This window comes from Eutrigla gurnardus (assembly GCF_963514095.1).
Source record: "Eutrigla gurnardus genome assembly, chromosome: 23".
Lineage (NCBI taxonomy): Eukaryota > Metazoa > Chordata > Actinopteri > Perciformes > Triglidae > Eutrigla > Eutrigla gurnardus.
Window position 1 is genome coordinate 18,132,099 of NC_139934.1, and position 27,814 is coordinate 18,159,912.

Consider the following 27,814-nt stretch of genomic DNA (forward strand, 5'->3'; position numbering starts at 1 on the left):
AAGCAGAATTCCTTTATGATGCCCACTGCCCTACACACAGCGCGTGATGCGCGTGGTTGGAGCGGCGGCGCTGCTTCTGTCATTGGGTTGTCAAGTGACTTAACTTGCACTGCACCTCGCCTGGCGCATTAAAGGTGAGGAGAGGAGCTCATTTGATTGGTGAAGATCTGAATCGGCTGTGTTAATCCCACTCCACGCCTTCCTCTCGTCTCCCACTCATGCCTTCTCTCCTCCATCTTTCCGACTTGCGCGGGTGGGAGTGACGGGGGGAGTGCCTGCGCTAGCCTGGGCGGTGCATGAAACTTGCAAAGTCCAGGCGGAAACGGCCCGTTGGCGTGGGGCAGGTGCTCTGCGCCCCGACTGCGCCTGGTCTACGAAACTAGGGCCCAATGAGTTCACTTAAAAATCAGAGCTGGAGCACTATAATTAGGCCACAGGCAAACACTTGGTTTGGACAACAATGGAGGCCAATATTGGACAGAGAGTAAGAGGGGTGAGAATTAGAGGAAGAGGAGGAGGACGAGGAGGTGAAGAAGTAAGAGGAAGAGGAGGATGAGGACAAGGAGGTGAAGAAGTAAGAGGAGGAGGACGAGGTGGTGAAGAAGCAAGAGGAGGAGGAAGAGGAGGAGGAGGACAAGGAGGTGAAGAAGTAAGAAGGAGGAAGAGGAAGATGAGGAGGTGAAGAAGTAAGAGGAGGAGGAGAAGGAAGAGGTGAAGTAGGACAGGGGAGAAGGAGAGGGGAGTCAGGAACACAATAACTGATCAGAGCGACTGTGGTTGACCATGTTGTCAACGATGGGATAAGCATGAGGGAGGCTGGGCAACAGTTTCAACCAAATCTGAGCTGCTATACTGTTGCAGGTATCATCTGGATATTTCGAAATGAGAACTGGTAAGTAACTGTAAGGGCTGTAGTCTTACTGGTACTATGGACTGTACTGTCATAATTAGAAGGATCTATCACTAAACCCATTACATTTTTACAGAACTGCAAGAAAACCAGTATCTGGTGGAAGAGGTTGACTGTTCACCCCAGAGTAGGAGACCTGCAGGACAACATAATGGCAGATAACAAAACATCAACAGAGTAAGTCTGTCTGCATTGTCTCGTCTACTGAAACACAATAGCATTAGGATGAAGCAGCTGTACAGAGTCCCTTTTGAAAGAAACTCCGGCCGTATAAAACAACTGAGATATGAATATGCTCAGGTGAGCTATACGATCCTATCATCAGTGCTGGATCTGGAAGTGTATGGTGCTACATCATATCGACTGATCCCTGTCTTTTCGTACTGTGCTACATTGTTTTGTCTTGTGTCTTTCATAGAGTCATGGAGCTAGAAGCAGATGCAGTGCATCATAAGCCAATGAGCTAACCATGCAAAAACAAGGTGCCGTGGCAGAAATATCATTGGACACCGTGCCATCATCATCGTCCGGGGATAACGTGGGAGGCAACATAGCAATGTCTGCAGCTATTAGTCACAACGGCGTCCTTCACCATCATGCAATCCTAGTCCCACACTGCTCTGAACACATTATCACATTTCTGGACACACAAAATATTAGGCATTGCAGATTATTTTTATATATTTAAAAACATGCCTGGAGGGGGTCTTTAAGTATTGTAACACAGAATGTGGAGGATGTGTGTCAATGTTCCAGCTTCATTAGAATGTAATATTGAACATTATTTGTTGACATTGTCCCCGATCGGCCTGGGTCGGTTTGAATCTGGTTACAAAGACGCCGGCTGCTTGGACTCCACTACACCTGCTTTCAAATGACACTTTATATCTCTAGTGTTTTTAAAGATCTACGTCTTCAGTAGGAACCAATGGATACAGACAGCGACACACTGTTGGTTTGGTCTTTTCATGTGGAGAGTAAAAACAATATTGTATAAATGTAATATTTCCAGAGGAACATGCGTATGAACATGAGCTGGTGTAGAAACCCATTTGGATGTGAGAGGAGCTCCTTAGGGGTGCTACTCTGCTCCCCGAGCTCCTTCCTGTTCAGTCGGCTCTCCTTCAACTGCACCAACACCCAGGTTATAGTAATCCAGCTCCACGTCCTCCCGTCTGCCTGGCTTCTGTCTCCTGCTGGCCTGGAGAGACATGACAGCACACAGACGTGACTTCATGCATGGCTCCTATCTCCAGGTCAATGAAGACAGACTGAGTCAGCGCTCTCAACAACAGACATACGTCAGTACCTTACAGCAGAAGTAAAGGCCAACGTTCACCGACAGCAGAATCAGCGGCAGGACAACCGCTCTGATGATGACAGGTGTTGGATCTGATGAACAAACACATAGACAGTCATCACATGACATCATGAGTCCAACAGCTTCCATTAAACACAAACTGGTTCTGGTTCTGGGAATCCCCACTGGAAGCAAGTGGTGAGCGGAATGGAAGAGTTCTGTCCTACAGCATATTGTTTGCTGTCGCCATGGAAATACCTGGTTTAAGTTTGTCTACAAGATCTGAGGTGGATCCAGAAAGCAGGTTTAGTTAAAACTCTTTTAAAACAAATTTGTTAAGCTTGAGAAGAGGGATACTCTGATCCAGAGTTGAGGGTCGGGGTCAAAGTCCAGGGTTAGGTTCAGAGTTCAGAGTCTAGGGTTCCATTCAGAGTCCAGGGTTCCATTCAGAGTCAGAGTCCAGGGTTAGGGTCAGAGTCCGAGTTAGGGTGAGAGTCCAGGGTTAGGTTCAGATTGCAGGGTTAGGGTCAGAGTCTAGGGTTAGGTTCAGAGTCCAGGGTCAGAGTTTGTTTAACCTGCTTTCTGGAATAAACCCGACATGTGTAACACCATGACAGCAGTCACAGTGTCATTCCACAAACAACAACATGGACTCTGTTGTCAGCTGATCTTTGTCAGCCAGTTTGGACCAATCATCTTTTCCCGAGCAGCATGTAAACAGTCTGCTTACCTTCGACAGTGAGAAAGAGCAGACGGCTCTCAGAGAAGTTATGAGAAAGAACATGGACGTGATAAACACAGCTGTAGCTTCCCTGGTGGGCGGGCTCTGCAGCAGGAAACAGGAAGTGGGCAGTGTAATTGACAGCTGGCTGGGTATAGTTGTGTGCTGAGTTGGAGGAGGTGAAGGTGAGCTGGAAGGAGCCTCCTGGGTAATGTGGCTGGACGGAGCAGCAGATGGTGAAGCTGGAGCCCCTGAACACCTTAAACCCCTGCTGCTGGGCCTCGGAGACCCCGTCCATGGAGGACACGGAGATGTTTGGCTGCAGCAGCAAGTCTGTAAAGAGAGAGAGAAGATGAATGGTCACATTAGGCTCATTGGAGATTAATTGCTCCTCACATGGAAAGTAGACAAGATCAGGCGGCAGCAGCAGGAAGCAGAGCCTAAAAGCTGCCATCCAGTCCAACACTTTCCAGCAGCCTTCATTGGCTGCGTTTCGGATCGCATGCATTTGCGCCTATACATGCAAGAGACTTGAGAGGATCCGCCGGAACTCGTCATAAACACGTCGAGTTCCCACCACGTCAAGTCGGACACAGGTGCACTTCACAGACTTTTTTTTATTATTTTTTTTAATTTAAACTTTATTAATAATTATATACATAACAAAAACTATCACGCCAGGGGAAACTTCATGGACTTTGCACAAAGAATATGGTCTACCTAGTGGGGCTGGCTGTCTTCGTTGCTGATGAATTCGAGCCGAGGCATTTGAACTCCCTTGTTGACGGAGGCTGAGGAATTTTCTCACGTGGGAAATACCACGTGATAATTCTAACCAACTAGGGCAACGTTGAGGGGAGTGTCTTATGTCCGCACTTATTTGAGACCATCTGCACAGAAAAGCATGCGGAGGGAGGTACCCTGGAGATGCCGCAAGTTTTTAAAGTCATGTGACATGTCGCAAAGGGACGTTATCACCAGCTGACGTTTTTTTCCCAGAATGCCTGGTTTTGCGAGGCAAATGCATGCGCATGCATGATTCAAAACGCGCCTACTGATGTCACAGGAAGTCATAGAAACAGTTACATCCTGTTAGATGCTACCTGTAGTTTGTGACCACATTCAGATTGAATTTGTTGGTAAATATATATGTGAAATCTGTGTAATAACTTAAAATATCTTTAATTATCATTGTTTTAATTATCGTTAATATTATTATTTTTATTATCAACCACGAAAGATATGTTTGTATACAAAGTAACCTTTTATTGCACAACATGAGACTTATAGCCCACAATCTAACGTAAAATATTTGAATTAGTTCAAGATGCACTGTGAAAACAGGAAGTGATGTCACAGGTCTGACAGACAGCCAGACAGACAGACAGACAGACAGGTGTGTCCTGTCAGGTGAAGCTCAGCAGTCTATGGAGGGTCAGAAACTTCCAGAAACAAGCCCACTTCTCCACATTCTAGGACGTCATTGTCCTGGAGAACTTTACAGTTCAGTCCAGTGGAAACCAATGACTGGGACAGAGGAAGGAACATACTGGGAAACCGGAGAACTATTCAGTTCACAGATATAGTATTTATTCAGGTCACAGGTAAAGTATTGGAGCACTGGGCTCGGAATGGCAGAGCTCCCGCAGGCTCTCAGTCAGAGCGAGCATGATTTCAGGGGGCTGGTCACATTTTATCTTCTTGGGCTGGGACTGCCCCGTACAGAGGTCTGAAGTCTTACGGGTCATTTATCTCTGACGTGAACTTACATAAATGTAATATGAAACATGTATAGGTGTTGTCCTTCAGGCATATCTATTCTAGCAATTGGAGTACTTGATGAATATAAATCGGTAGATCAAGTCAAGCAGGGTTTGAGTCATCCCTGTTCTGGTGGGCCACTATCAACAAAAATGTCAACAGAATTAATTACATCCATTTTAATATTCAAAGGCTTAATAATATGACTAGAGATGCCATTGCCGGACTACATGAACAATTGGCTGCCACTTCCCTGATGATTTACTAAAACAGAATGGCCCTTTATTTCCTCCTAGCTGAAAGAGGTGGTGTGTGTGCTGTTTTCCCAAGATTGCTGTGTGTTCATTCCTAACAACACAGCCCCAGATGGCTCCATAACTCGAACCCTCTCTGGCCTCAAAACTATGTCAGAAGAGTTATCAGAACACTCAGGATTAGACAATCCGTTATCTGATTGGCTAAACAGAGCCTTTGGCAAATGGAAAACATTAATTATGTCCGTGTTACTTACACTAGTTGTTGCAGTGACTGTGTTAACCTTATGTGGATGTTGCTGCACACCATGTATCAGGCTCCTCTGTCTAAAGTGTATTACCACGGCCATTAATGATAAATTCCTCACACCACCTCCTTATCAATTATCACAGCATGCAGGTGAAACTGTCCCACTGATCTCCCTCTCTGAGCCCGGAGAGAGCGAGATTGAAGCTTCCAAGGATGCTGATGAAGAAGACCACTGTTTGTACTCCTGAACCGCTGTAGATACACAGATTATGCTACCACATACCCACATATAGCATTACATACACATAGAAGAGTGAGATTCATAGTTTTCTCTTATGATTATTGTGCTCATAGCAGACATGTTATCAGTAGAGTTATGGAAGGTTGTATTCTCCTGGGAAAGAGGTTCTGTTCTTGGTACCGTGATGACTACTCCTGATATGAATTGTTTAGCTTATGCTTTTAATATTATGATTGTTTTGTTTGATAAACATTGCTCTGTTTACTATTTCCACATGCATGTGCAATGAAGAACTGCTTGCTGTGAGTAACTGCAACAAAGAACAGCTTACATATACTGGCATACATATATGCTCAACGCAATGAACACATGCTTACATACCCACTATACGATTATGAGATGTTTATTTGTGTTGATATAATAAAATTGTATCAAAAGGGGGATACAAATCTCCTACCTGGTTGTGTTGCAGCTCAGGACGGTTAGTCACTCACAGTTTGGGGACCTGTTGAGCTGCTGCTGCACAGATTTGGGACACACTACAGGAATAACATAACCACCATTTTTGATTTTAGTGACATAATAAAATTATGTCAAATGGGGAATTGTTAGAATTGGCTTTTACTTTGTTCACTTTAGACTTTTACTTTTTCACTGAACTCATACACATCACTGGTTGTGTTCATAAGAACAGTGTGACAGTTTACTCCCTAAAAAGTCGATCAGACGGCGCCGGGGGAGTGGGGGCGGGGGGGGGGGGGGGGGGGGGGGGGCGTTTAGCTCAGGAGGTAGAGCGTTTGGCTGATGTCCCTGAGCAAGACACCTCACCCTAATTGCTCCTGACGAGCTGGCTGTCGCCCTGCGTGGTTGACTCCGCCGTCGGTGTGTGAATGGGTGCGTGAATGGGTGAATGTCAGTCATTCCTGTAAAGCTCTTTGGAGAAAAGTGCTATATAAATGAGGCCATTTACCATTTACCATTTAGACAGCTGCAGTTAATTCAGAACGCTCTTTACACTGGCTTCCTGTCTGTCAAAGAATTGACTTTAAAGTACTACTGTTGGTTTACAAAGCACTGAATGGTTAAGGACCAAAATACATTTCTGATCTTCTGCTTAGCTACGAACCATCCAGACCTCTCAGATCATCTGGGATAGGTCTGCTCTGTCAAACCTACCTTTACACCAGATCAACACTCTTGAAACTTTCCACACCTGCTAATGACTTTATACATTGTCTGATCTGCTCCAAACTTCACATGCACCTCAGACAGCAGTCAGTGGAACCTTCGCCATGAACATCAACACTATTATAACTCCAGTGTTTCTTCTCTGATCTGCTCCAAAGTTTCCATACTTGATTAGAGTCACACTCTGAACACGTCTGCACTGTGATATTGACTCACAGTCAGAGCGTAACCTACTGGCGACAGAAATGTCACTGATTTTGTGACTTTTTCCAAGTAAAAGCCACACCTGATTATTTTTTACTAATTCCATTTCAGCCTGCAAATGAGACACAGGGGAGGAGGAGGGGTCACACTAGGGGGAGGAGGAGAGATGTCAGGAAGGCATGGACATGTGTGTGAGCTCTGTGACTGAAATGTAGTTTCACTTTGGATCACACCAGATCAACAGTCATGAAACTTTCCACACCTGCTAATGATTTTATTCATTGTCTCATCTGCTCCACACATTGCACGCACCTCAGACAGCAGTCAGGGAGATAGATGGCTTTGAATGTCGATCGCTTGTGTCTAAACTTGCGCCGCGAGGAGGCGGCCGCAGCACAGGTAGGCGGCTGCAACAATGCCATGTGACCGCAGGCACTCCACGACCGCATATGAACGAGGGCCCGTCACAACATTGCTTGCAGTTTTAATTTTTTTTATTTTTCAATTTTAAACTTCATTTTATTATTGGCTTGTTTTAAAAAAAAATTCTCCAATGCTTTTAATGTTTTATGTAAAGCACTTTGAATTGCCCTGTTGTTGAAAGGTGCTATATAAATAAAAAAAAATTGCCTTGCCTTGCCTTGCCTTCACCTGATAAGCAGTAATCCATTGGATCTTCAAGGCCCTCATTGATCTGACAGTTAGGTTTGCTAGAATAGATACACGCCTGAAGGACAACCCCCATACATGTTTCATATTACATTTCTGTAAGTTCATGTCAGAGATAACTGACCAGTGAGACTTGGTTGCATGCAAGTCCAACCTCTGTACGGGGCAGTCCCAGCACAAGAAGATAAAATGTGATAAGATAAATACTATATCTGTGAACTAAAAGTCCTCCGGTGTATCCTTGGGCTTCCAACAAAAGAGCTGGGAGTAAATAGTAATGATGTGGCTCTCTGAGCTCTCTAGCCTGTAAACGCAAACAGGTTCTCAGAAGGTTCGCAAGTTGAACCAACAGCAAATCAGCACTGACACTGACCCGGTTCTTCAACTAGGTTTGTGTTTGAGGAAAAGGGATGATGAATGTTTCTTTCATAAAGATATCTTAGTGCATTCAGCAGCTGATTTACTGACACTGAGCTCATCGTCTGCTGCATTACTGTCATAGATGATGGCATAGATGATGTCACTGAGGGACATACCTGAGCAGGTGAGATTCAGGATGGAGGAAGAGGAATCTGATGTTACACACTCCCTCAGAGTAGATCCAGAATGAACACAGTCAGACCAGATCGTCCACACAGGTCTGTCTGAGGACTCCTCTCTACGTTCTACAGAAACAGCAGAGCCACAGTCCAGCTCTCTACAGGCAACAGCTGCTTCCTTCAGGTTCCAGTCATCGTCATCCACTGGTCTCCAGTCTCCCTGATGTCTCACCTCCAGTGTTCCAGCACAGCGACTGGCTCCTCCCACCAACCTGACAGGCTCTGAACAGAAAGAAGAGAGTCGTCAGTCAAAGAGCAAAGTGAGTTTGATGAGAACAGAAATGAACCAGATCAAAGCTGCAGCTCCTCTTCTACCTGAGCAGGTGAGTCCAACAGCTTTGCCAGGTGAGCAGGTGTTTCTATCTGAGCCTGAGCTTCTACAGTCCAGGAGAGCAGACTCATGGCCTCCACACTGGAACTCTTTGGTCCACGTTGGAGCCCCCACGTCTCCATAGAGCGCCCCCTGGAGGACTGAAGGAGCCCCACAGCCAAGCTCCCTACATACCACCTCTGCATCCTGCTGGTCAAAGTCAGCTTCACACACTGAGGACCACCACTGGTTGGACTGGTTGGACTTCACCTCCAGTCTGCCTGAGCACAGACTAGTCCCATTCAGCAGCCTGACGGAGTCTGGAGAGATGATAGAAGATCAAATAGAGAGAGAGAAAAGACACCAGACATGAGAGAAAAAGATGTCATGAAACTATTCAGTGATTCAAACTGGACTCAAAACAATTCCAGCATCAGTTCATCATTAAGACCAGAACATGTGTTTATAACACCACAGCCTGCAGCCATGTTACGTCACATTTACATTCATACACTCTAACAACTGATATACATTGCAACAATGAGCTCAGTGTCAGTAAATCAGCTGCTTATTTAATGACACTGAGCTCATTAGTCTGCTGCCATTCTGGTACATTACTGTCATTGATGATGTCATAAATGATATCACTGAGGGGCTTACCTGAGCAGGTGAGATTCAGGATGGAGGATGAGGAATCTGATGTTACACACTCCCTCAGAGTAGATCCAGAATGAACACAGTCAGACTCGATGCTCCAAACAGGTCTGTCTGAGGACTCCTCTCTCTCTCCTACAGAAACAACAGAGCCACAGTCCAGCTCTCTACAGGCAACAGCTGCTTCCTTCAGGGTCCAGTCATAGCCAACCACTGGTCTCCAGTCCACCTGTCTCACCTCCAGTGTTCCAGCACAGCGACTGGCCTCCCACCAACCTGACATCATCAGACTCTGAACAGAAGAAACAAGAGTGGTCAGTGAAAGAAGTTCATTTCCATTAAGAAAAAATTCAACCAAAACGTGACTGCTGATTCTGCTGTATTACTTTCTCATTTCTTTCTCTATTTACCTGTTGAGTTGTGATTTCCTTCAACGTGGAGTCCTGGAGAAACACAAATATATATTGTTTTAATTTAATGTTGAATGTCATAGAAATAAAAAAACATCTTTTCAAATTATGTTGCGGAGAGTGAGTATCAGGTTGAGGCCGCCACTGCCCTTTCAAAGTCCTGCTCCTGCCTGTTTGTGTCCACTCCTACATCAACCATTTTGAGGAGAGGCAGATGATGGAGGGAGACAGGAGAGAGAGAAAGCAGATAAAGGAGAAAGACTGGAGAGTGAGAGACAGTAGATGAAGGAGAAAGACAGGAGAGATACAGACAGCAGATGAAGGAGGGAGAAAAGAGAGACAGCAGATGATTGAGAGCTAAACAGTGTTGGGACCTCAAAGTTTGTGTCTATGAAACAATTTGGGGACGGCTGTGGCTCAGAGGTAGAGCGAGTCGTCCTCCAATCAGATGATTGGCGGTTCGAATTCCGGCTCCTCCAGTCTGCATGCCCAAGTGACCTTGAGTGAGTGAGACTATGTTACAAGTAAAACTACTGAATTGTACGCAAGTGACGTTCTCAAGTACAAGCATGAATGTATTATCATCCAAATGCTCTTGAAGAACCAAAAGTAAAAGTCGTCATTATGCAGAATAATATATAATTTATTATTGTATTTAGATGCATTAATGTGTTCATCACTTTAATGTTGCAGCTGGTAAAGTTGGAGCTAATTTGAATGTTAATTAGACATTATCATTTCTCTTTTGATTATATTTAGTTTTAATAATCTAAATCTACGGGCTGCACGGTGGTGTAGTGGGTAGCACTCTCGCCTCACAGCAAGTGAGGCGAGAGTGCTACTCTCTGTGTGGAGTTTGCATGTTCTCCCCGTGTAAGCGTGGGTTCTCTCCGGGTTCTCCGGCTTCCTCCCACAGTCCGAAGACATGCATGGGGATAGGTTCATTGGTGACTCTAAATTGCCCGTAGGTGTGAATGTGAGTGTGAATGGTTGTCTGTCTCTAAGTGTCGGCCCTGCGATAGACTGGCGTCCTGTCCAGGGTGAACCCTGCCTTCGCCCAATGACAGCTGGGATCGGCTCCAGCCCCCCCCCGCGACCCTGAATACAGGATAAGCGGTAGAAAATGGATGGATGGATGGATAATCCAAATCTGTAAAATAACTAAAGCTGTAAAAGTAAATGAGTAAATGTTTGAATCCTTCTAGCTTCATAAAAGCTAATATTCCAAAGTTCTCAGGTCTCTCCAGACCTGCTAGCCTACCGGACTACAGGAACAAGAATGTGAGTTGCCTTCCGGGCCTTTCTGTGTTTGGTGTGGTGCTGTCACAGAGATACAAGCTGTGACTGTCACAGTTTTCTTTTCTTTTTCAATCCTAAAATAGGACATCCAGGTAAGGGATTTCTGTGGGACTTTATGGATAACTGCTGTGTCAGCTTCTCTAAACGTCTAAGTTTTCATCCTTGGTGACCCAAACAGGAAATCATCTGTAAATCAGACTGTCTCATTTCGGCCGCTGAATTGGTACACAAATATTGTGTTTCCTCCACAATAAAAGTTGAATTTATCTAGTTGAGGTGTTTTAATGTGAAGCAGCAGGAAATGTTGTGTGAGCATCAGCAGTAATTACATGCAGCTCTGACACTGAGTGAACAGGAAACAGTGAGGATGATCAATCAGATCAACTTACAAAGTAACACTGATCACTGCATCGTTTCCCGAGTTGTAGAGTAACCAAAAACTACTCCAGTAAGATTATTGTTACTTTAGAATAATATGATTCAAGTAGAAGTACCAAGTAGTCATCCAAAAACTTACTTAGTTTTTAAAGTAATATATACTAATTTATATACTAAATATATACTAAAGTGGCCCTGTGATAGACTGGCGTCCTGTCCAGGGTGAACCCTGCCTTCGCCCAATGACAGCTGGGATCGGCTCCAGCCCCCCCGTGACCCTGAATACAGGATAAGCGGTAGACAATGGATGGATGGATATATACTAAAGTATTGAGTGAAAAAAAACGACTCAAGTTCTGAGTAACTGCTGTTTTACTGTTTCAATAATCAGAGCAGGAACATAAAATAGACAAAATATAAAATATCATTCTCCAAATTCAGATATTGACAAACAATATCCCTTTAACTAAAACAATAATTCATTTAATCTTTACAAAATAACATAAATTAAGGCAACGGGTCCTTGCCCAGGACATTGTTAACAGCGTATATATAATTTCCTGTATTCTGGAGATGTTTACTTTGAACATATCGCCAAAACGAAAAATTCCCGCCCTCCTCGTTCAGACCTCTGTTCAGCCACTCCCCCAGTACGCCAAATGAGTGCTCCAGATCGGCAGAGTGCAAGCAGGAAGTAAGCATTGACAGACAGGCACCACTTTTTTGATTGGAGGGGGTTTTTACAGTCCTGCCACGGCCACAGGTGACATTTTAAAAAAAAAGTATGTCATAGCATTTAATTTATTCATTGCTATCGGTATGTTCCTATAAGGATTTCAAGTAATATAACAAAACGTGTTTCTGAATAGAATCACCTACTCAACCTTTAAAGATCCAACACAAATAATTGAATAATATCACATCATCTTTAAAGCAGAGTCCTACCTGAGCTCCACAGCAACAACACCAGCACCAACAGGTGGTCCATGATGTCCAGGTAGACCGTCCCTCTGCCGGTCTGTCTGTCTCTGTTCTGATGACCACCTGATCTGTTTAAAGTGTAGATCTGCGTACAGGAAGAGGTGGCGCTTCACTCAGGATGGACTTTAGTTTGACACATATGAACACTTCTCCGAACTGCATTTCTGGGAAACTTTTAACAGACAAGAATCTGCTGAATGATGACACATTATAGGGCTGTTACTATGACAACCAGGCTGAGATGTTCCTATCAGATCAATGCGGTCAGTGTCGTCTTATTATTTCTGCTCGGTGTTTCAACATCAGCAGAGTGATGCAGAGGAGACTGGATTACAGCTTTTATTAAGTTGATGAATCTATTGCATGTTTTTCCAAGTAATCAATCATTGAGTCTATAAAACACCACTAAACTGTAGGGTATAACATGTGCAGTCTGTCAGACTCCAAGGGCCCTAGTTTCGTAGACCAGGTGCAGTCGGGGCGCAGTGCACCTACGCCACGCCGACGGGGTGTGTCCACCTGGACTTTGCAAGTTTCGTGCACGGTGCAGTCTGGTGCAGGCACGCCTCCCATCACTCCTCCCATCACTCCTACCGCTGCAAGTGGGAAAGAGGGAGGAGAGAAGGTCGGAGTGGGAGACGAGGAGGAGACAAGAGTGGGATTACCACACAGCCGATTCAGATCTTCACCAATCAAATGAGCTCCTCTCCTCACCTTTAATGCGGCAGGCGAGGTGCAGTGCAAGTTAAGTCACTTGACAACCCAATGACAGAAGCAGCGCCGCCGCTCCCACCATGTGCATCACGCGCTGTGCGTGCGTATAGTCCTAATAATTATAATGCCGATATAGTTCGCTGAGGCGCGAGACCAGGCACGAGCTGTATTTTTGTTTAAAGATTTTTTCAGGCATAGACGCATTTTATTAGCAGTGGATAGAACAGGAGAGATAGAGGGAGGTGTGACATGCAGCAAAAGACCTTCGGACGGGATGCGAACCAGGGTCGGCGGCGTATGCGTACGTGTAACATACATGGCAAGCGCTCTAACCACTCCACCACCTGTGCACCCCTAAATCACTGTTTTTCGGGTGTGGGGGGGGGGCATCATAAAGGAATTCTACTTAGGGCACCAAAATGGTTAGCGGCGGCGCTGGACAGAAGACAGCAGCAGCAGCAGCGCCGGACAGCCAAACTTTTCCCAGGATGAAACTGATGTTTTGGTCCGAGAGGTCCAAGTTTTAGCTGTATTAATTCAGTCAGGCTGAGTTTACGTTACGCGTGCCATCCGCCTTTGATCTGACGTCAGATGCCAAACTGCCACTCCGCCAGCTGTAATTAGGTTGGAGCTGGTGGGCTTTCAGCGCAGTCTCGGCGAGGCTTTTTGCCACGAAACTTCCGCTGTGCCAAGCTGAATCTGTGACGCCTCCCCCTGCTGCGCCGCGACACCCATCTTGACTCACACGACCCACCAAACTGCTAAACTGACCGTGCGCAAGGCCGCGTTGGTCGAAACTTGCATTGCACCGGCTCAGTCGGTCACGACTTCCAGAGGGATTCCACATTTGTCATGGCCTCCAGAGGGGTTCCACCTTCATCGTGATCTACAGAGTGGTTCCGCCTTTATCACGTATTCTCATGAATTTTCGTATGGAAACTTACGAAAAGTTATGTACAATTTTTTCGTGTATTATCCTACGAATTTTGAAATGACACCAGTGCACATGCGCAATTTTTTCGTGTTTGTTCCACAGCTAAGGGTCCCAGAAAGAAGAAGGTCCGCCAGCTTTGCTGATAAGTCTGGATTTTGGAACCATTAATGTGTGTTAACACCAAATGCCAAGAAACATTTTTGCACAGCGTATTGCATACAAAGTATGAAAAAAACATGAATAACATGACCAGGGCTGTAGTGGAGGCTAATGCCGTTTACTCACCTTGCATTATGGTTTTATGTCTGTGACCAACCACTGTCCGTGGCAGCTATCAGGAAGCGGCAGGTTGTCTCTATTGATCAGTGGCTCGATATGTGTTGGTGCGGTTTGTAGAATGGACTGATAAAATGGATATTAGGTGATTTGTGAAGCGTCCTGCAGTGTCTCACCTCCATCACACAGACACAAGCACAAGGCCTCAATTACAATTATTTCCTGTATTTCTGTCCGTATCCTGCAAGCTTGCGGATGTGTACCAATATGGACCAAACGTTGCAGTACCAACGGAAATCGTGGGGGCAGTGTCGGGCATTGTACACAAAAAAGTGCCTCGAATAGCATACACAATTAAAAAACGTTTTAAAAACGACTAATCGTTTCGCGAGAAAGCGAATGGTGACCGCCAGTCGCTCAGCCGGCATCACTGGTTCTGAGTTCCCATGCTGAATGTGAGGAGCCACCTGGCGAAGCAAGTCATCGAAAGCCCCGACGGACATCCTGAAATACTGAAAATGACATTCGTCGTCAATTTCTGTCATCTGTAAAACCAATGACTGGAATTCTCCGTCCACACTCCGGGATGTATTCAGTGGTCTCACAGACCATCGCTGTCTGCAACGCTACCTGTGATTTTGCCTCCTTCTCAATAGATGCAGGATCATTATGTCCTCCATTGTCGCCATGATTGTTGTTGTGATAAACCTTTTTTTTTTCAAACTTTATTGGAGTAACTTTTTAATGTGAACGACGCCCTCTAGAGGATGTTTTGCTCAACATCCATTCCAGGACGCATGAAAGCATGAGGGCAGTGATGTTTAGAACGTTGATAACGCACTTCTCTATTTACGCACGAAATGGAAGCATAAATGAGCCTCAAGATGACACATTCAGTCAGTGACGATGACGTCACTATTAGCGGGGGGTTTAGCTCAGGAGGTAGAGCGTTCGGCTGGCAACCGCAAGATTGCTGGTTTGATCCCTGGCTCCTCCTAGCTAAGTGCCTGGTGTCCCTGAGCAAGACACCTCAACCCAATTGCTCCTGACGAGCTGGCTGTCGCCCTGCGTGGTTGACTCCGCCGTCAGTGTGTGAATGTGTGAGTGAATGGGTGAGTGACAGTCATTCCTGTAAAGCGCTTTGGAGAAAAAGCGCTATATAAATGAGGCCATTTAGCATTTACCATTATTATACACAGCTCTTTGCTAGCGAGTTCTGTTTAATTCGTTGCTGTCCAGCGTGGAACAAAGCTTATTTTTCTCTTCCAATGCAATCTTGCGCGGTATATCCAGGTCTGCCTTACTGCATCATGGTCCATCTGATCACAGAAGTCAGTTTACCCACCTGTGATTTTACCACTACGGCCCTGAACACGACGAAAATGAATAATGAATACATACAAATTTGCTTATTTACATTAAGTGTTGAAATATTTCATATTGAGCGAGACATTTGTGTGGTGCTGTTTCACTGTGACATTTTTCTAATTACAACATTGTCTTATGAAGCGTCACCTCCTGGTTTACTGGAAACTAAATGCTTCTTAACAGTTTTCAAATCAGATATTTTAGTGCAAGAAGCTGAAGGTGTGAAGTTTATGTTGCAATAACAGCTGTGTGGAAGGAGATGCGGTTTGAGGGGGAGGACGGGGGTTCTGATACAGCTGATAACGTGTTGCACGAAGACAGTGTCCACACACACACGCACACACACACACACACACACACACACACACACACACACACACACACACACAAACAAGCACAAGGCCTCGACTACAAAGGAAGTCCAAAGAGCAATACTTCACCTTTTTAATGTTATTTTGGTTCATATGATGATGTCACCAATGTTGTACACAGCTCTTTGCTAGCGGGTTATGTTTAATGCGTTGCTGTCCAGCATGGAACAAAGCTTATTTTTCTCTTTCAATGTAATCTCAGGTATAAAGTCCCAACGAGCAGGTGTGGATGATGTCGGTGCATGTCATCACTTTGTAGGGAAATAAAGAATGAGCACTCTGGCAGGAAGTTTACAAGGGGAGCCCCCTCTTCTTAAGATGCTTCTCTAACAGAAACGTGTGTGAATGTGGAGCTGGTCTGCAGCATTGATCACACATTCACACTTGATGCTTCTGTAGGTCTTTTAGCGACGGGAAGATCAGCCAGGAGGCTGAATAAAGTCACAGGCTGACGGGGGGGGGGGGGGGGGGGGGGAGGTCGAGGTGAAGTCTGAACAGGTGAGTCTTGAGCCATTATCGGAAGATGGCAAATGACTCTGCTGTCCTGACATTAGTCGGGAGTTCGTTCCACCACTGAGGCGCCAGAACAGTTAAGAGTCTGGACTTTGCTGAGCGACATTTGTTTGATTTCAGCGATGGTGGTACCAGCCAGCCAGCTGAAGTAGAGGAGCGAAGTGCTCGCTTCGGGGCATGAGGTTTGACCAGTGTTTGAAGGTAGATGGGTGCCGTTCCATTCATGGCCCTGAAAGCCATTGTCATCGTCTTGAATTGGATGCGTGCTGCAATAGGGAGCCAGTGGAAGTCACGGAGGAGGGGGGTCACATGGGAGAATTTGGGTAGATTGAAGATAAGGCGTGCTGCAGCGTTCTGGATATGCTGCAACGGTTTAGTCGCAGAGGCCGGGAGTCCAGCCAGGAGAGAGTTGCAGTAGTCAAAGCGGGAGATGACCAGTGCCTTGACCAGGAGTTGCGTTGCATCCTTTGTGAGGAAGGTCCGAATCATGCGGATATTGTAGAGGGCAAATCTGCAGGATCGGGCCACAGCAGTGATGTTGGGGGTGCAGGATAGTTGGTCATCGAGGATTACACCCAGGTTCCTCTCAGTTGACGACGGCAATACTGTGATGCCCTCGACAGTGACTGACAGGTCCATGCGAGGGCAGTTAGCCTGAGGTGATGTGCAGTTGTCCAGACAGAGATGTCAGCCAGACAGTCCGAGATGCGAATTGCAATGTGAGTGTCAGAGATTGGGGGAAAAGAGAGGAACAGCTGGGTGTCATCTGCATAACAATGGTAGAAGAATCCATGTGATGTGATCACAGAACCTAGTGATCTGTTGTATAATGAGAACAGAAGCGTTCCTAATACTGAGCCTTGAGGGACACCCATGTCCAGAGAACATGGTTTGGACATTCCGTGTCATTCCATGCCATTCCATGTGACCTGAAAGGTGCGATTCGTCAGGTATGATGTAAACCAGGTGAGAGCAGAGTCAGTTATGCCAAGTTCAGCCAGAGTGGAGAGGAGGATTTGGTGGTTGACTGTGTCGAATGCAGCAGATAGGTCGAGGAGAATGAGAACAGAGGAGTTGGATGAGGCTCTGGCGTCTCGCAGAGACTCGGTCACTGTGAGATGTCGTGGAATCGGGGTAGGTTTAGGTCGACGTGTGGGGGGGGCTAGAGGGCGCGCTATTTTGAAACGTAACATATGGTCGTAATTCGGTGCTTGACACACGACCTATGTGGTCGTTTTCTCGAGGAGGACAGTCTGCTTTAAAGCCGCTGGAATGACACCTGACGTGAGGGAGGAGTTGATCAGGGTGGTGAGGAATGGCAAGATGTTGTGTGAGATGTCTTGGAGAAGAGAGGAGGGAATCAGGTCAAGGGAGCAGGTGGTGGCACGGTTAGATGTAACAAGTTTGTGAACATCTTCAGAGGTGAGAGGGCTAAAAGGTGGAAGGCAGATTTAGCTGCCGAATCAGTTGAGGTGAAGTCAGAGAGGAGGTGGTGGTAGTGAGCATGGTCCTCGTGCTGGCCCGATTTCTTCCATTTTCTCTCAGCCGCTCGCAACAATGATCTGTTGGTTCGCAGAGGTTCAGACAGCCAGGGAGGGGAGGGAGATGATCGCGCCGGTCATGAGGTGAGGGGACAGAGAGTGTCCAAAGAAGAGGAGAGTGAGGACATCAGGATGGAGGAGGCTTCCTCAGTAGGCATTAAGGAGAACTGTTCTGAGGATGGTAGCAAGGAGATAACAGTTGAGGAAAGAGCGGAGGGAGTGAGGGATTTCAGGTTGCGGCGGCTGGTGACCGTTCGAGGCGTAGAGGGGAGGGATGTGGTGGGCTTCATGGGGAGAGAGAAAGTCACAAAGTGGTGGTCGGACACGGTGAGCGGGGCAACAGAGAGTGCCGAGATGCCACAGGATCTTGAGAAGACAAGGTCACGTTGGTTCCCGGCCCGGTGAGTGGGTGGAGAGGGGGAGAGTGTGAGGTCAAATGTGGAGAAGAAGTCAATGAATTCAGATGAGTGCAGCTTTCCCGGGTGGATGTTGAAGTCACCAAGGACGACGAGTGGTGTGCCATCATCAGGGGAGCAGCTCAGGAGGGCATCCATCTCATCTAAAAAGTCACAGAGAGGACCGGGTGGGCGATGGATCACTATGATGTTGAGCTTGAAAGGAAGGGTGACAGTGTAGTGGCTAAGGGGTTAATTATTTCTGCAGCCTAAGGATATCTAAGTTACCATGTCAGGTTGTGATTTTTAAAGGCCCTGCACCTGGGTTCATGAGTCTACACAAACTGTGTACACCATTATGTCATAATGGCCTTGAGGCCTCTGCAGTGAGGAGAGGTGTTTTAGGAACGCTTTAGGAAGATAATGGGGAAAAACCCTGCCAAAGTGTGACAGCTGATGACCCAAATGATGGGTGGGGAAATTATGACAGTCATTGTTTTTTAGAAAAATAAGATCCTGACTTGTAGAAAAGGTGAGGGTGGCAACCTGACAGGGGCGTGGAATCCTGGGTTCAACAGCATATAAACCGAGGACACGGGGCTCTCGGGCGCTTACCCCGGGGGAACCCGTGATGTTTGGATCCTGTATTGGCTAATAAACATCTCTTTTTTCTTTGGATTAAAGACTGGCTGGACTTCTTTTCATCTGGGACTACAATTGGGAGACTATCTGTTAGATAGTTAGTCTATCTGAAATGGACCTAGAAATTATGTAGTTGAAGGTTTTTCGCTACAACAACAGCTCTTACTTTATCGGCAATGATATGTTGTGTTTTTTTCTTTTGACAAATGTACTTATTGTAAGTCGCTTTGGACAAAAGCGTCTGCTAAATGCCCTAAATGTAAATATATCCAAATATATAGGGTCTATGGGATGTATTCATTTGCAAGACAGGGAGGAGCGTTTGCAGTCAGCCTGCCTCCAACACAAACTCCATGTGAAAACAGTCCGTGTCTCCGTCTAGTGGATGAATCATGGTGCTACATCTGGAGATGGTTTTCATTGAATGGGAACATGTATAATTAATCAGAACAAAGGAAAACACAGTTGTATTTAGATGGAATTAATACTTACCTGAGAATAATTCCCTGAGAACATTTCAAATGGCACAAAGTCGGTGCACTGATGTACTCAAATGGCCAATTTGAATATTCTGTAAAACATGCCTCCATGAAAACCTCTCCCACTTTGCTCTGCTTCATTAGATTAGCGTCGGTCTGTGCAGTCACTCTAAAAGTATACGTTTTATTCAGTGGAAATACAATCTAAACATTTATGCTGTTCTATCTTAATTTAGTCTGACTCAGTCCATATGATGCTCTGCAGAAATCTCACTTTTACTTGTATTATGATTTTAATTTCATTCAAATAGATGCTGTAGTTGCAGAGTTTGTTTTTTGTTTAGTTTTTTTGGCCATTTTGAGCTTGAAGATGTTTTTGAAGGTATAACAATACCTTCAAAAAGGTATTTCATATTTCTCTCTCTCTCTCTCTCTCTCTCTCTCTCTCACACACACACACACACACTCATTCATAGCCACTGACAACTTCACACACAAGCACAGATTTGCATGGCAGTGGGGACAGCAATACCAGGTTAACAACAACTTTTTTCGGCTTTATTACAAAACAACATGACAAAACAATACAATTTTTCAGTTTCACACTCACAAAAAAAAGTGATAGTGGCATTGAGTCTGGCAGGGTCCATTCTATGAGGCTGGAATTCATTTCAAATCCTTTTGAAAATCATTTGTCCTCCGTCTCTGTAACGTGAACAGTGACAGATTTGGGCAGCTGTCACTTGCATCTGCTGTGCAACTTAAATGTTCCTCACTGGCACAAACTTGATAGGTGACCTTGAAACCTATCATCCTCCTGACCTGTGCAGCAATGGAGCAGGGACAGCCCCGCCGCTACACTCTATAACGTCTCCGACAGGGACATCTCTGGTTGGAGCCCAGGACCGGTGCAGTCTGACTGGGCAGTCCTTTGGTGCCTTGGTCAAGGTCTAGGATTTGAGTGGTGTGAGAGGGAGGAAGAGAGGTTCAGAGTGCAGTGCCATCACAAGAAGAGAGAGAAAACAACAACGGAAAGAGAAAGACAATATGGCTTTTCAATATCTACACATGTAGACATTTCATCTTTGATTTTTTTCTTTCACATTTAAATTGCGAAATATCACACTCATCTCCACAGTCGGGTTCAGACTGCACATATTTACATTTTATATTACATCTGGAACATGTTCTCTCTCTCACATGCTTTGACATTAACTTATTCTATATTTCTCATATATCTCTGTAGTCTCTCTTCATGCCACAGCTCCCATTCAAAGGCATTTGGCAGTAGCCATGTTGTATTCCTCCTATAGTTCACTTTGTTTGGAGGATGCAAAATGGTGCAAACAATGTTTATCTCTTTTCATATTGAGCTTTCTTCGCACTGAGCCAGTGGTGCCGATGATTTAAACATGGGAAAGCTGGCCAACTCCTCCTCTAGTCCTTTTATTCCTTCCCCTAACGCGTCCCCCAGCCCCTCATCCACCTCTTCCCCCTCCCCCGACTCCCTCTCTATCCCCTTTGGCATCCCACTCTCACTCTCCCCCGTCCTTCCATCCAACAAGTCTGCAGCTAAAATGTCAGGGGCGAACTTCAGCCCGCTGCTACTTGTGTTGCAGTTGGAATACAGGGCATTCCCATTGCCATTGCTGGGGTTGCTGTGGATCAGGGTGCCACTGTAGCTGTTGCCATGGGGACCACCATTCCCCTGGTTGCTTAGGAGTGTCGTAGTTGTGTTTGTGGTCGTCGTCCCGTTGCGTTTTTCTGTCAATCTGAATCCCTCAGACAGAAGGCTGGCACTGCTTGGGGACTGTGGTGTGGCCGAGGAGCCCAGCAAGTCTCGCCCCTTATCCGATGACAGCGAATTATCTGGCAGGTGGTGACCCTGTCGGGCAATGCTTCGTCGACGGGAAAGGAAATAAAGGAGAAATACACCAAATGCTAAGCCCAAGAAGAAGAAGATAATATAGATGGCCAGGACGTGACGGCCTCCTGCTGTCGCCACCGTTCCTCCAGCGGTGGGACCTTGTAGTGTCAGCTGATAGGCTGCTCTGCGGCAGGGGGTGGGGTCTCTGCTACCTGGTCCTGCCTCCTGGAGCAGAGCAACATGGCAGAAAAGAAGAAAAAGAACGATTTTGAGTTGTAAAGAATGGGGGGGTTTCAGCAGTGTTTTCTGATAAAATGTTTGCTTCCACAAAAAACACTTATTATTTCATAATAGCAGGAACGAGTGGAATAGGGTAAATATGTTATGCTGCTAAGCTAAAAGTACCTGGCATGTGCAGATGTATTTTCCGAGGCTGTCCTCTGTGACAGTCACCTCCAGGTCCGAGTGGTGCTGCCGGGTGTGTCGGTGGGGGGGGTGCTCCCAGCTGCAGGGCCGGGCAGACAGCTGGACACATGGCAACAGGAGACGCAGACCCGCAGACACCCGCAGCTCCCTGATGGACGGGGAGCAACGGCCTGGAGGAGGCAGCGGGCGGGGGACAGATGAAACACACATAACGGGGAGATAGAGATAGAGAACATATTTGCTTTATAAAAATGAGATGTACTTACCCTCCACTGTATCACACGTTCTCAAGGCGTTGTCGACCACATCACCTGGACCAGGTCTGCATGCACACACAAAAGGGGGTCACGTGTTTGCGTCAAAGGTTTAGTAGCAAAACCACTTTACTTAGTAGCTTACTGCTTCTTTAAATATATCCAATTGATGAGTCTATCAAAAGAGAGTTGATAAGTGAGACTGCAAGTGTTTTCTTGTTTTTATGGTCATTTTTTGCTGATGGTTACACAAAATAATGTCTTTAAGATATAAGGAACATGTTTTTAAAGGTTTGAAAACAAAATAAACAAAAAAAGAGGTCAGTTTTTACAGCTAACTAAAACATTTTCTAACCCAACACCCGGTTAGAAAGTGTTGTCTGCCGTCACATTTTGATTTTTGGAAGGTTCCAGTTCTCTGTGAGATTCCTGTGGTACTCACTCTGCTGTTGTGGGCCTGCAGGCTTCCTCCTCTGTGCTCCACACACAGCCCAGTCCTCTGGCCCGGGCACACACCTCACAGCTGGGATACAGAGCGCAGCCTTCAGCCTGCACACGAGCCAGAGACAGAGGGCTGCCCACCAGAGCCCGGCCCTAGAGACCCAGGAGCCATTACTGAATATAGCTATATAACACATGTTTCTGGGCACTGCAGATTAATATGCAATGTCTGCATGGTAGTATGTGAACGCATATGCAAATACCTGGTGCAATAATATGTTGTTGACAGGCTCCTGTGAAGTGAACAGAGGAATCTCCTGCAGTAAGGTGGCGTTCTGGCCCACTACCGCCACCCGGTGGAGCTCCCCACGATCTGCAACACACACAAAGAAAATTTCATTGATTTCATATGAAAATCAAAATGTATTTACATAATTTCAGAACCCTTGCAAAATTGTGATTGATTTCTAAAATGTTAAATCTGTCATGCCCATTAATGTTTACATGCATGTGTACAGCAATGCATGTCAAATTAGGAATCATTACTTTTACTTTCTCAGTTCAACTGTAATTTATTGACCATGGAAGAAGGGGACGTCATCATGGTACTGCTTCATACCAGTGACTTCACTGGTATGAAGCTGCTAACAAAGTTAGCTTCACAATTCAAGGTCAACTTTACAGCGAAGTGTTAAAGGAGAAATCCGGTCATTTTTGACCCCATTTCCGTTGTCCTCAGGGTCATCCCGACTTATTAGAAGCAAAAAACCCGACAAAAATTGACGTTGCCTAGCCCGAGATCTGTACCTGCCTGGCAGCCTTCCAGACTCGCTCCAATGCTAACCCATTGGGGCACGTTATATCTGCTTTCCTGGGCCCCAGAAAACAATTCCAAGACCTATGCAACACAGGTTGGGTCCGTACGAGACACCACGGCGCTCGTTTAGCTCAAATAGTGTTGCAAAACGACATAAATATGTGTGTTTTAGCATGGAGTTACTCACCTCAAATCACCCCGTAGACATTAGCAGTAGATAGCCGAGCGCCTGTCGTCCCTCCCAGTCACCGCAGAAACGAAAACGTTTTCCTCGTAGTTTTGATTTTGTATCCATAAAGAAACGACCGAGCAGTGCAGTCGTCCTGTCCGTAATTAATCCAGGAAGCTGTTATGTCCATATGTATGACTATGTTACAACATAGCAACGATAGCTTCAGCTAGTAACGTGCCGGGCGCTCGTCCCTCCCACTCACCACAGAAACGAAAACGTTTTCCTCGTAGTTTTGATTTTGTATCCATAAAGAAACGATCGAGCAGTGCAGTCCTCATGTCCGTAATAAATCCATGACGCTGTTATGTCAATATGTATGACTATGTTACAACATAGCAACGACTGCTTACAGCTAAACAGTAGCCTGGAGCCAAAACAATGCAAGTCTCGCGCAAGTTCCCGTCTGCCGTCCTCACTCTGGAGCTGTTTTCAAGCCAGTACAGTGACAAATCTTGGACAGTCGCGCAAGGGTCACTTGATCTCACTCTGTTGATGAGAGACTGCAGTCTGCACACACGACACGCGACTCCCACTCGTGCTGTCAACACAACTAGCCTACTGAGACTGCGCGAGATTTGTTGTGGCTGTAGCAGGTTCAACTGTCACACAGGCTAAGCAATCTTACTATCTAGGCTAGCGCTAGTTACACTGTCATATGGACATGACGGCACTGCTCGATGGAAAGAAGTTTGTCACTGTATTGGCTTGAAAGCAGCTCCAGAGTGAGGACGTCGGCAGACGGGAACTTGCGCGAGACTTTTGGCTCTCGGCTACTGTTTAGCTGTAAGCAGTCGTTGCTATGTTGTAACATAGTCATACATATGGACATAACAGCTTCATGGATTTATTACGGACAGGACGACTGCACAGCTCAGTCGTTTCTTTATGGATACAAAATCTACGAGGAAAACTTTTTTGTTTCTGCGGTGACTGGGATGGACGAGCGCCCGGCACGTTACTAGCTGTAAGCTATCGTTGCTATGTTGTAACATAGTCATACATATGGACATACCAGCTTCATGGATTTATTACGGACATGACGACTGCACTGCTCGGTCGTTTCTTTATGGATACAAAATCAAAACTACGAGAAAAACGTTTTCGTTTCTGCGGTGAGTGGGACGGACGAGCGCCCGGCACGTTACTAGCTGAAGCTATCGTTGCTATGTTGTAACATAGTCATACATATGGACATAACAGCTTCCTGGATTTATTACGGACAGGACGACTGCACTGCTCGTCGTTTCTTTATGGATACAAAATCAAAACTACGAGGAAAACGTTTTCGTTTCTGCGGTGACTGAGGGACGACAGGCGCTCAGCTATCTACTGCTAATGTCTACGGAGTGATTTGAGGTGAGTAACTTCATGCTAAAACACACATATTTATGTCGTTTTGCAACACTATTTGAGCTAAACGAGCACCGTGGTGTCTCGTACGGACCCAACCTGTGTTGCATAGGTCTTGGAATTGTTTTCTGAGGCCCAGGAAAGCAGATAAAACGTGCCCCAATGGGTTAGCATTGGAGCGAGTCTGGAAGGCTGCCAGGCAGGTACAGATCTCGGGCTAGGCAACGTCAATTTTTGTCTGGTTTTTTGCTTCTAATAAGTCGGGATGACCCTGAGGACAACGGAAATGGGGTCAAAAATGACCGGATTTCTCCTTTAAAGTCATCTTAGCCCCGACCCTAAATGGTCATCAAACTAGCGATTAAGACCATGAACTCATGTTTACAATGTTTACTGAAATAATAAACCAAGGGAGAAGTAGGGTCGGTCTCTCATAGACTTCCATACAATCAGACGCCCCCTGATGGCCAGCAGAGAGAATGGAAGTTTAAGGCACTTCAGGTCTGGCTTCACTTTTCAGAACCGGAGGTTGCCACCTGATATTAAATCTAGTTTCAGCAGACAGTTAAGAGTTGCCTCTCTCCTTACCGGTCCCCAGGTGCAGCACTGCTCCCCTCCGCTCCTCTCCACTGCCCGTCTGCGTTACAGCCAGCTTAGTGTATCTCGTTCCCTTCCGGACCAGCAGGGGCGCTGCAGTAACACTGTTCTCCATCAGGGGGTGATCCCTCACAAATGTCAACACCTTGTCAGGGAGTTTCAGGGAGGACTCGAACCCCTCAGCCTTCAAAGCATTGTTCAAACACTAAAGGACGTGGTGAAAACAACAGTGTCTGAATCATTAATGTGAACATGGTAGAATGTATAAAGTAGAGGTGGTGATAGTACATATGCAGTCGTTATGTGCCTGTACAGTTTAGTACCTGGCCAGGTCTTGGTGTGGGGACAGGTTCAGGGTTGATCCAGTTCTCGCAGGTCTTCTTCAGCTCTTTAAAGGGACCATCCATCACCTTGCTGATGTCAGACAGACTGAAAACACACACCGCTGACAACTCTTCACGCTCCCTGAGAAGAGGAAAAAATAGTTACTATGAAGCCGTGCTGTTGTTAATTTGGAGGAAAAAAAGAAAAAGTTACCTGAAGAATTAATTTAATGTTCAATATCAAAATAATTGTTTGACATTTTTGGGAAATATGTTTATTCACGTTGACAGTAAATATGATACAACAGGCAGAATTCCAATATCATCAAAGAGAGCGGCTGTGGTTTCCCCTTTGCCCTGCTCGTCCCTCAGCTTACCACTGCGAGGTGAACAGCCCGTAGAAGTGCGTGCTGCTGGGGTCGCCCGGCGTCTGCTGTGTGGTGAACACATCAGTGAGGATGTTGTAGCGCTGACCGCTCGGTTTGTCCTCACACACCAGCTGGGCCTTGAGGAAGGTGGTCCAACGTCGCTGCAGAGTCTTCATCCCTCCCACATCAGACTGAGCAGACGGGGGGAAGTGAAGTCAAACGAGGCGATCGATCAGTCAATAAGTCATTGAATGAAGGTGTGGGGTTACCTTGCAGACCCGTGCCACCCTGGGCACCTTGACCTTGGTGTAGAGGTCGTACTCTTTGGCCACCTCCGTGAAGAAGAAGTAGATTTTGTCATCATCTCCTGTTGGGTTGCTGTCTGCAGACTGCTCTATGAAGGCTGAGCTCACAAACTCTGGGTCTGAGAAACACACACACACACACACTTAGTCTGTTTCCTTTGGGAGAGTATGCTCATGGTCCTATTACTGTGTGTGGGGGGTTTAGTGTGGGAGTGCGTCTCACCACTCAGCCAGTTGATGGATCGCTCGGTTCGGATGCGCTCCTGCTCATCGCCCGTTGCCCTGGAGATGTCGAACAGCGTTCCCAGGAAGTTACTGGTGGCTGCTGTGTACAGGGTTCCACCTAGACAAGACAGAAACCTCAGATCAGGCTACTATTCCAAAGAGCCCGATAACAAACAAACAAGAAGATTCATCAATCAAGCGGCCATTCATACTGTCCCACCTGCCATCACGGTTGTGTAGTGCTGACTGGGCTCAAAGGGACACTTGCCCTTCCCCGTCTCCATCTTCACCCCTCCATCCTCAGCTTTCTCCAGGCTGAAGGAGGACAGCTCCTGCAGGGTGACACAAGGGGGGGCGAGAAGTAGTTACTAACTACAAATGCCAAATCGATATCGTTTTTTCCCAGTTGACTTTTGTTTTTGTTATCCTCCTATCCTCTTTATACACTGCCAGCTTAAAATGTCACAATCATGTACCCTAATTCCACTTTTTTACTTACTAGAAACTGTCACTAGCACCAATTATTTTTCTAATACAGACTGAGGAAAAGTGTTTGATTTGAAAAAGAAAAATATGTTTAAATGTGACTAAATTGACAGTAGTGGTAGGAGAGTGGATGTGTTTGTGTGCCTGTCCCTTTGGTGAAGGACTTGGGTGTGAATTAGTGATTCATGTGCAGCTCTCAATGCTGACGGATACCAAGGCAGTGATCTGCCCCATCATGTCACACTCAAATATGAACTTACACATGCAGACACTGACTAACAGGAGGGAAGCCTCACACACACACACACACACACACTAACCAGGAAGGCACACTGGGGGTCGAAGGCGTAGGTGCCACACACGTAGACGCGTCCGTCGCCCAGGAACTCCAGCAGACGGATGTAGTTGTTACAGTCGACCTGCAGGTGGAGACACACACACAGAAATAAAGGGAAGGCTGAAAATGTGTTCAACTCCCGAAATTCAGAAATAAAAATCTATCCAACATGTGTTTTTGGCCCACTGATCTTTAGGAGAAAGGTTGGAGTGAATTCTGAGAACAGCTGGGATATCGATGACTGATTGGGACACTGATGGGAGAGACCCCATCCATACTAATTCACGCTCACACAGGCATGCAAGCTGCAATCTCACACCATCCATTTTTATGCACAAATAAAACACAAAATAGGCAATATCAACATTTTTGACAAATAATTGCAATTCACAATTATTATGCCAATAATCATCCAAATATGCTT

At 46.0% G+C, this 27,814-nt stretch overlaps 3 protein-coding genes across 3 annotated transcripts in view; all 3 read right to left on the bottom strand.

Annotated features, from left to right (window-relative positions):
* Nucleotides 1-1,757: 1,757 nt before the first annotated feature.
* On the bottom strand, nt 1,758-3,230 carry LOC311008944 (uncharacterized protein). The gene is made up of 3 exons (XM_084002906.1): nt 2,941-3,230; nt 2,220-2,302; nt 1,758-2,111 (listed from the first exon to the last, which is right to left on the bottom strand). Exons 1-3 carry the CDS (start codon nt 3,227-3,229, stop codon nt 1,992-1,994), a joined length of 492 nt encoding a protein of 163 aa, XP_083859032.1. The 5' UTR covers nt 3,230; the 3' UTR covers nt 1,758-1,991.
* Nucleotides 3,231-7,924: 4,694 nt separating this feature from the next.
* On the bottom strand, nt 7,925-9,344 carry LOC311009477 (CD5 antigen-like; the record flags this gene model as incomplete). Its single annotated transcript, XM_084003675.1, has 3 exons — nt 7,925-8,319; nt 8,413-8,727; nt 9,068-9,344. The coding sequence occupies 3 exons, from the start codon at nt 9,342-9,344 to the stop codon at nt 7,925-7,927; spliced, it is 987 nt and encodes a 328-aa protein (XP_083859801.1).
* A 10,549-nt stretch (nt 9,345-19,893) lies between these two features.
* sema4f (sema domain, immunoglobulin domain (Ig), transmembrane domain (TM) and short cytoplasmic domain, (semaphorin) 4F) overlaps nt 19,894-27,814 on the bottom strand; it is a 59,252-nt gene continuing 51,331 nt past the window's right edge. Inside the window, exons 4-15 of the mRNA XM_084003703.1 lie at nt 27,374-27,472; nt 26,788-26,899; nt 26,566-26,685; nt 26,307-26,461; nt 26,047-26,228; nt 25,670-25,811; nt 25,338-25,551; nt 22,614-22,723; nt 22,352-22,503; nt 21,922-21,977; nt 21,635-21,825; nt 19,894-21,454 (exon numbers count right to left, since the gene is read on the bottom strand). Coding sequence (XP_083859829.1) covers nt 20,726-21,454; nt 21,635-21,825; nt 21,922-21,977; nt 22,352-22,503; nt 22,614-22,723; nt 25,338-25,551; nt 25,670-25,811; nt 26,047-26,228; nt 26,307-26,461; nt 26,566-26,685; nt 26,788-26,899; nt 27,374-27,472 — 2,262 coding nt within the window. The 3' untranslated portion in view covers nt 19,894-20,725. The remainder of the gene's footprint in view (nt 21,455-21,634; nt 21,826-21,921; nt 21,978-22,351; nt 22,504-22,613; nt 22,724-25,337; nt 25,552-25,669; nt 25,812-26,046; nt 26,229-26,306; nt 26,462-26,565; nt 26,686-26,787; nt 26,900-27,373; nt 27,473-27,814) is intronic.

Excerpts from the sequence above, each read along its gene's own strand:
- LOC311008944 (XM_084002906.1), bottom strand. The coding sequence starts at position 3,229 with ATGGACGGGGTCTCCGAGGCCCAGCAGCAGGGGTTTAAGGTGTTCAGG. Across the intron at positions 2,303-2,940 it reads GCTCTTTCTCACTGTCGAAG|ATCCAACACCTGTCATCATC; the intron begins GTAAGCAGACTG and ends TTTGTTCATCAG. Across the intron at positions 2,112-2,219 it reads GCCTTTACTTCTGCTGTAAG|GCCAGCAGGAGACAGAAGCC; the intron begins GTACTGACGTAT and ends ATGTCTCTCCAG.